Source organism: Ciona intestinalis, chromosome 8 (genome assembly GCF_000224145.3).
Source record: "Ciona intestinalis chromosome 8, KH, whole genome shotgun sequence".
Classification (NCBI taxonomy): domain Eukaryota; kingdom Metazoa; phylum Chordata; class Ascidiacea; order Phlebobranchia; family Cionidae; genus Ciona; species Ciona intestinalis.
The window spans coordinates 2,112,593-2,121,135 of NC_020173.2; the positions used below are offsets into that span (position 1 = coordinate 2,112,593).

At 33.1% G+C, this 8,543-nt stretch overlaps 2 protein-coding genes across 2 annotated transcripts in view; both read left to right on the forward strand.

Annotated features, from left to right (window-relative positions):
• Nucleotides 1–2,187, forward strand: part of LOC100178616 (alpha-N-acetylglucosaminidase) — a 9,727-nt gene extending 7,540 nt beyond the window's left edge. The window contains exons 14-19 of the mRNA XM_026835498.1: nucleotides 20–204; nucleotides 483–645; nucleotides 952–1,098; nucleotides 1,321–1,436; nucleotides 1,683–1,831; nucleotides 1,968–2,187. Of these exons, the coding sequence (XP_026691299.1) occupies nucleotides 20–204; nucleotides 483–645; nucleotides 952–1,098; nucleotides 1,321–1,436; nucleotides 1,683–1,831; nucleotides 1,968–2,032 (825 nt within the window). The 3' untranslated portion in view covers nucleotides 2,033–2,187. The remainder of the gene's footprint in view (nucleotides 1–19; nucleotides 205–482; nucleotides 646–951; nucleotides 1,099–1,320; nucleotides 1,437–1,682; nucleotides 1,832–1,967) is intronic.
• Nucleotides 1–8,543, forward strand: part of LOC100184893 (phosphatidylinositol 3-kinase regulatory subunit gamma) — a 21,325-nt gene that overhangs the window by 5,536 nt on the left and 7,246 nt on the right. Inside the window, exons 2-7 of the mRNA XM_018813046.2 lie at nucleotides 2,847–2,946; nucleotides 3,429–3,539; nucleotides 4,304–4,502; nucleotides 5,346–5,466; nucleotides 6,754–6,886; nucleotides 7,922–8,091. Coding sequence (XP_018668591.1) covers nucleotides 2,904–2,946; nucleotides 3,429–3,539; nucleotides 4,304–4,502; nucleotides 5,346–5,466; nucleotides 6,754–6,886; nucleotides 7,922–8,091 — 777 coding nt within the window. The 5' untranslated portion in view covers nucleotides 2,847–2,903. The remainder of the gene's footprint in view (nucleotides 1–2,846; nucleotides 2,947–3,428; nucleotides 3,540–4,303; nucleotides 4,503–5,345; nucleotides 5,467–6,753; nucleotides 6,887–7,921; nucleotides 8,092–8,543) is intronic.

An 8,543-nucleotide genomic window follows, 5' to 3' on the forward strand; every position in this document is an offset into this window, starting at 1 on the left:
AGTGTTGGAAACGATTTAGGCAGTTTATTTCAGCGATATTTCGTTCTGGAAACCTACTATTTCCGACGGACGGGTCTTCGTTTGTAAGATAACCACACACTCGTGCGGGCTTGACGAAAGGCGCATGCGACATAGCTACTGTGACGTCACTCGCCAGGCAATCGGATTCGACCGTTTCTCATTACACGGACTCGCCAAACGCGCGTAATTTTAATTTGTCTCATCCCTACGTAATTCTGAATACGTTTACGTTTGTATGAGCTTTTACAAAGCACATATTTAAAGGGTTGCAAACCGAAAACAAAGGGTTGCAAACCGTTTTTTTTTTCGCGCCTACCGGCGCGAGGACTTCCTTTTTTTCTGGTTTTTGCAACCCTAACGTTTAGTAAAACTTTACGCCTATGGGCTGTGTTCATTGCTAATTGATATTATGTTGCAATTTATTACAGAGGAATAAGTCTGCATAATTATTAAATATGTAGGTTTAAATGTATGTTATTCTACAGCCTTGCATTGGCTTGGGACAATTTCTCACAATCTTTAAATACTCTAAAAGATCTGGAGACAGTTAGGTATGATGCTGTAGACATTACAAGACAAATGTTGCAGGCAGTTCACAGACTCCTGTACTATGCAATGGTTGAGGTATATTTTGTAATATTTTATGCAAAAATAAAGTTATGAATGAATGAATGAATGTGACTTGCTTTATCCTGGCGTGAAAAAAAACAACAGTCGTTATAACAAAGTTGTTCTGTTTCATACACCACATGAAAGCTTAACGAGCTACCATGTTCTTTTGTGGGTGATTTATTTAAATTTTTTTTATGTATGGCTGATAATTTGTACAGCCTATTAGTGGCCACTGGGTTGGATCAATTGTCGTTAAGTGCCTTGCCCAAGGTCACATATGCCCATTAAACCCATGTTTAACTAAAATTTTGAAATCAGGAATTTCTATGGAAAAGAGATCCTGGTAAACTTGGAGAACAACTGTTAGATTTGCTGGATGATTTCGACAAAATGTTGTGCAGTGATGCACATTTTAGTATGGGAAAGTGGATTCAAGATGCAAAAATACTGGGAACCACTGCTGAGGTAACAAATATCCTAATTTAAGATGGTTGCTATCTTTGACGAATAATTGTTTTTTCTTAACACAAAAAAATACGTATTTAATGGGTTACAAAGTATGTGTTAAAAGCATTTTTTCAGATATGCTACACCAATGTTCATTATATAGCAATTGTTTGTAATACTGTGAAGCAGTGAGATGAGAAGCTTAACATATGGCCATGACTAATCATTTTTTAAACGCAGGAGAAGGATTTGTATGAATACAATGCAAGGATACAAGTTACTCTGTGGGGTCCGAATGGTGAAATTCTGGACTATGCAAGCAAACATTGGTGTTCCCTTGTCAAACATTACTACAGGCAAGAATAGCATATTATCTATTTATATTCAACAAAACTGTTTACAAGTACGAAAAAGGCTTGACGCTGATATTATTGCGGGCATATGTGTTCTTGGACAAGACACTAAACATACACTGATAAGGCGTTCGGTTCTGTATGATAGACAAAACGCCAGTAGTTTAAAATAACAAAACAAAGAGTTGCCAAGATCTTATTTTGTAAGATCTGGCAGTCATAACATATATATTTCAATTTTATTTGTAGGCCAAGATGGGCTTTATTTGTCAGCTATTTAAATCATGCCTATGCCACCAAATCAAAGTTTGACCATAAGGCTTTTGCATCTGATGTATTTACCAATGTGGAAGAACCTTTCACTAAAGACAGAAGTGTTTTTCCTTCTACCGCAACAGGTAAAGTGTAACTGTTTTGTGGTGTTTAGCTACAATTTCCTAACAAGTGATAAATATTAAATGTATTTAAACTCTATTTCATTTTTTTAATATTACCAACTAATGATGCCCTCTTTTATTTATTTATTTGTTACAGGCAATGCAATTGAATTAGCAAAAGACATGTATATCAAGTGGAGACCTTTTCTCAATGATGTGTAAACATATTATGAAGTCATATGCAATTGTGCAATAATCTTTTTATGCAATTGAAGCAAGAGTTTTCAATCCCATGCAGCATCAAAAGAATGTGTTTTAAACTTTAAGAATGTATTTTGAACTCGAGTTCTAAAAATAAACTTTTTAATTGACCAACACAGTGTGTAAAAACACGTCCAACAATGTAGACAGACAAGGAGTAGAATTGTTATTTAGGAAACTTCTCTGAAAGCAAATCTTATCGATACAGGAATGTAAAAGATTGGAACACAAGATAAAGCCCTGACCAGAAAACAATTTGTGGCATAAAAAAATAATTTGCCTTAAGGAAAATATGACTGTGGCTTCTGAAAGTATAGGCATAGGACTATGGCTATAGGCAAAACACACAGCTGCAAACCGCCCGGTTATGACCTGGGAATAATTAATGAAAATGTGCCAAATGTCGCCCCAAAATCGATTAGCTTTTGTCCATTTATGTAAAATAACGTTTGTCTTTCACGTAATTTGGCGTTAAATGTTTAAATAAATTACTGTGTGGCAAATATCTTAATCATTAGAATGCAAAATCTCAGCATTTAAGAAGTACATAACGAAATCAGTGTCATCGCATAGTTTTGGTTTTGCGTGACTTTTTTGGTCAGACACCGGGAAAAAGGCAGTGGTTAAGAGTCTGAGAGCTCATCTCGTTTAAGCGATTTGCTAATATGGTTGCAAGAGGAAATGTTAATCTACCGCTTTTCGTTTACCGGTGATCTATTTAAAGTTATGCTCCAGGAAATACGTTCGTAGCCTTAGCTAATCTATTGGTTTGCAGATGGAAAGGTTATGTAAAAAATTGCAGAAGTTTAACTAATTAACGTAAAACCTGGATATGTCAGACCAACAACCAATTTATCCACACCAAAGCATTCCAGGTTAGTTGTATCTTGTATTGTATATACGGTGTGAAGCGTGTGCAGTCATTACTGTTACATAATTAATTAGCACTAGTGAAGAATCCTCCGGTACATGTGTTAGAGGTTGGTGGTTAGGGGTTGATGGTTAGGGGGTTAGTGCTGGTTATAGAGATACGTAGTTAGGGGTTGGTGGTTAGCAAATAAGGTCCGGGGAAAGTTTCTTCACTAGCACCAATTACCTTATCAATATGCCACATACATTTGAACGTGTTAAATGCATTTTTACCTCAAGCTGAAATAATTAATACCTTTATACTTTCGCGTTGCGCCCAATTTATAAAAAGTTCTTGCTATAGTACAAGTTTGTATGCATTTACATTGTATATCATGCTTAAACCATAAAGCCTTATATTTATAATAATACATAGAGCATTTAGTTATATATATATTTTTATTATATAATATATGTATAAAAGCCTATATACTAAATTATTTTCCAGGTATTGAGTATCGTATGGTAGCAGACTATGAGCCACAGGACAAAGACAGATGTATACGATGTAGGGCCAACGACACTGTTATTGTTAAACTGCCGCTAAATTTTGCTTTTACGGTAAGGTTTGACACTTTTTTTGATATTTTGGTAAAACATTAAAAGCAACTTAAATAGAAAGTTACATAGGCCTTTAGGATTTTATTTCATATGAAGAAAATTCTTTAATTATGTTTGTATATATATTTATATTTTTATGCCATAAAAACTTTTTAAAAATTCTGCATAGTCAACAAAGTTTTTATTTTAAATTAAATTTTAAATATGCTCTTCATATTTATAACAATGCAAAATAGTTTTTTCTTGGTTTTGCTTTACAGTTCACTTTGCATTGTAAATTATGGAATACTGCTTTGTGGTTGAATTAACCGAAATGATACTTGCTAAGGGTTAAAATTCTGCGAATCGTTTTGTATTCGTGGTTAAACTGGTTATGCATTTCCTTATTTTTTGTGGTTAACGATCTTTTCCTGCCTTGCTTATTTGTTAGTTGTTACCATTATGTGTGTGATTATGAATTTAATTTTTTTTAACCAATTACAGTTAGTTTTCTGTTCTTGGTGTTTAACACAGGTAAATTGCCTATGCCATTGCTCTTCAACCGGTGTCCACGGTGCACCAGTGCAAAACGGTATACAAGGGTGCATCACGAACAAAAAAAATGCAAAAAAGGTTGAAGAGCACCGGCCTATGCTACTGAATATGCAAATTATTCCTTTTTTTGCCAACTTTAAAAAATGTTATCGAAATAAAATCTTACAAAATAAAATACAAATGTGGACATATTTATAAATCATAAAAATAAATGTAATTTCATAATTTCGGGCACTGACAAGCACCCAGAAGGCTGGCTATACTGCACCAACCTTCAAACGGACGAGACAGGTTACATTCCTGCTGAGTATGTGGAGTACGTGCAGACTGTTGTCCCGAGACCGGCGCCTCGTGAAAGGCCCTTGTTACCCCCTGTACCTGAGGTGGTTGATGAAGCAGAAGTCCCTCCTGTTATCCCTCCCCGCTGGTATGATAGGCTTTCACTTTAATTAAACTTTTTGTCAGTTTTTTAATGTAATGCATGTTTCATTTTCGTGAGATTGATTTGCTGTAAAATAGTTGATGGAAAATGTAGCCTGCAAAGTTTTTTTTTTGTAGTATTATTATAATTTGTGTACATTAAATTAATATCTTAAGTTACTTTTTACTCTGTTGGCCTGATGTATTGCCTGTTTTACTTTCATGTGCTTGAGGGTGCAACAAAAACTGATATAGAAAAGTAATCAGTACATACGTGTTGCCCAACTAAAAAGCATATTCATGTTCCCAACTAGATCACATTTCATTTGATTGAAACACTCCTCACTGTACATTGAGACCCAATCATATTTTGCAGTTTTTGAGAATATCCATTCAGTTCCTTCCTTTTTCTGGTTATCACCATTCGCAAATCTTAACATTAAATATCTATTAATTAAGGTCCTTCCTTTTTTCTTGGTATCACTTTTCGCTAATCTTAACAATAAATATCTATTTAGGTGCTATATTTTTCTGATCACCATTCGCCAATCTTTAAGTTAAATATCCGTTTAGTTTCCTTTTTTTCTGGCTATCACTATTCAAAATTTAAACAGTAAATATCCATTCGGTTCCTTTCCTTTTTCTGGTTATCACTTTTCGCAAATCTTAACAGTAAATAAATGTTTGGTTCTTTTCTTTTTTCTGGGACTCTGCGTGTCACTATTTGCAAATCTTAACTTTAAATACCTATCTAGTTTCCATTCTTTTCTCTGGTTATCACTTTTTTCCATTCTTTTCTCTGGTTATCAGTTATCACTTTTCGCAAATCTTAACATTCGTTTTTCACCAGTGGTAGTGACAGCAGACCACAAGTGAACAGCAACTACGTACCAGTGCCCATAAATGTCAATGTTTCAAATGGATCAAATTCTCCCCGACCACATCGTCCATCTCTATCACAATCCTTGCAGGTAACTGTTGTGTTGTAATAATAATGTCTTTTATTTTAAATTTTTATTTTAAAAAGCAGCCATATTTATTTATACACTACATAAGAAAACTAAAAATATTGCGACAAAAATGTTCTGTACTCCTGTAACATGTATTGTAATGTAAAATATGTACACTTGTAATATGTATTGTGAATATCAAATTATAAGGTTTTAGTTTAAAAAAAAAATAAAAAATTTAGGTAAAAGTTTTATTTTTTGAGTGTTTTTTTCTTTTACCCGATTAGTAAAAAATCTGTCCATGTTTTAACTCATGAAGAAACATTAATGTAAGCTTTGAAATTCTGACGGAAATGTCCTTTCGTTCCACGCAGGGATATGTTAACACTTATGTTGAAAAGCAGCTTATTTGTACACTGTATAAGAAAACTTGATTTTTTTAAATATTATGCAACCAAAACATTAAATCCTCTACCAATTTATGTTTAAAAAAAACATGTTTTTTTCCTTAAGTTGGTAAATTTTGAAGTGTCATACAATTTAGGTCACTACAGATGTTTTTGTTAGATCGCTTAATCAAATAAACATGCGTTTAGCTTAGCAAAATTAACAGTTACGTAAGCAGCACACACGCGCTACTTCCTACTGCTTTTCTATATCCAGTGGCTGCATATTTATATTATCTCTTCCTGCCTAACATAAAAGAATGACTCACACACCCCTCACTCAGGTTTTATCCGATCAATTGTTGTGGTTAGCCATTCCAAACCTTGGAAATTGGTAGCGCTTTACTAATGCTTTCATGCATTGCTGGTTAAATTTAATTTTATTATGCAAAGTTTTATTACAAGATACATTTAAATTTATTTATGGGTGAAATAAGAATGTTTTTAAATAAACCGAAACTTGCTGTAAATAAATCTGTTTATTAAACATTAGTACAGGATGTGCCAGACAAACTTCCTGGCGAGGCTAATTATGATTCTACGTTTCCATTTTAACAATTTATTGTTTGTAAAGTGACATTTTTTTAACAGGCACAATTTTTCAGTGACGCTCTTTCCAAAACTTTTAATTCATAGCGTGTTTTAACAAACATCGTTATTTTAGGGCGTGTTTTAACAACAGAAGTTTTATTCATAGCGTGTTTTAACAACTGTCATTTTGCTATTGATTCCCTTCTCGTTGTTTCAATATTTTTGCTTTCACTTTGGAGACAAAAAATATTTAAAAAATTAAAATGCAGAAGTTTAAAAAGAAAACTAAGAGCAGATAGTTGTTCAAAACAGTGTTTTTTTTAAATTACAGGACCAGGAGTGGTACTGGGGCAGTGTTACAAGGGAAGAAGTCAATGCCCAGTTAAGTGATGAACAAGATGGGACGTTTCTTGTCCGAAACTCTGCCAACAGTGATCGCGAGTATACCCTAACATTAAGAAAAGGTATGCACTGTTTTTACCACAAATTGGTAAACTGTAAATGTAGGGATTAGGCTTAGGTACAAACGTACAATTGTATGAAGTAATTCTGTTGAGTAAGTAATATTTAAAGGTATTTTTTGTTGGATAACTCTAATAAAGTCTCACCGAATAGCAGTAGAAATGTTAGATTAAGAATAAAATAACTGTTGTATTTACCAGAGATTCCAATACCAGAAGTAACAGAATATTGTAATTTTTTTACCATATTGTTTCTTCATTTCTCTATATCAGAATAAACCATTAAATTATCTAAGACCGAAACATGGTGAAATTGTAATTACAATGTTGTACATGTTTATCTTCAATTAATTATTAACTCATCTAATTCATCAATCATTATTTAAATGTGCCAAGCAGTTAAAATAGATTTACGGCAAGTTTAAGATTCATCAAACTAGTTTTATTTTCATTTTATGTTCCACGTAGAACAGGGTTCAGCATATCAATCAATAACTCGGATTACCGAAAAGCGGAAAAATTTTAACACACACTGACACTGGTCACTGACACAATCCATTGAGAATTTAAGCAACTTATAACAATTTTGTTTACATTAAATACAAAATAAAACATTTTGTTTATTGTCCTACTTTCATAAAATATTTAGTTTAATCTTATTTTTCCCTCACTTTTTTTTGTTATTAAATATAAATTTCCAAAGCGAAACATAATGCCACCTTTTTTTCAAAAATTGGTATGCTATGAACTGCAGGCTCCCCTAGCTTAAACTACAAAAAATCTGATTCTCTATGTCATGAACTCCAGGCACCTATAGCTTTAATTATGTCTACATTTTTTCCAGGATTTTTTTTAAAAGCTGTATTGTTTTGTGAAACTTTAATGTTACCTTTAGGTCACATTTAAGCATCTATGTCCATATACAAATTTTCATTTTTCGTTTGTGTGCACCTTTAAACTACAAAAAATCTGGTGCTATGTATCATATGAACACCAGGCACCTCTAGCTTTAATTAGGTCTCCATTTTTCCTCAACAGGGGGTAGCAACAAACTTATTCGGATTATGAGTCGAAATGGAATGTACGGTTTTGCAGAGCCGCTTATTTTCAATTCAGTCATACAACTTGTGAACCACTATCGAAATGAACCTCTTACAAGATATAACCCTGACCTGGATATAACGCTCAGGTATCCAGCTCCAAAACAGGTGTGTAGAATTAAAAAATAGGTTTATTTTTTGTGTTTAACTGCATAAAACCTGGATTTTTGGTCAGTTTCAATGCAAACATAATAGCCTACATGCTTGATGTAATTTTTATCTCAAGTGTTTTGGTTTAAAAACTAAAACCATTTTTAGTGATGTCTTTTTTGTGTTGTTTGTTTTCCTATTCTAAGAGCAGGATTCTACAGTTATATTTAGAGTCGTCTAGTTATATTTAAATGTTTTTTTGAAAGGGAATTGGTTTAGCGCATTAAATTGTAGCAACAGCAGCATATGGCAGGTCAACACAAAAGGTTAATGTAGTTAAAGCAGACCTGAGATAATAACATTAAAGCATGGTATAGGCTACACTAAATTGTATTCATATCAGTCAGTTAATGCTTCTGTTAAAAACACCAAATTTACGTGTAAACCTGTATTGTGTCTCTACTTTTCAT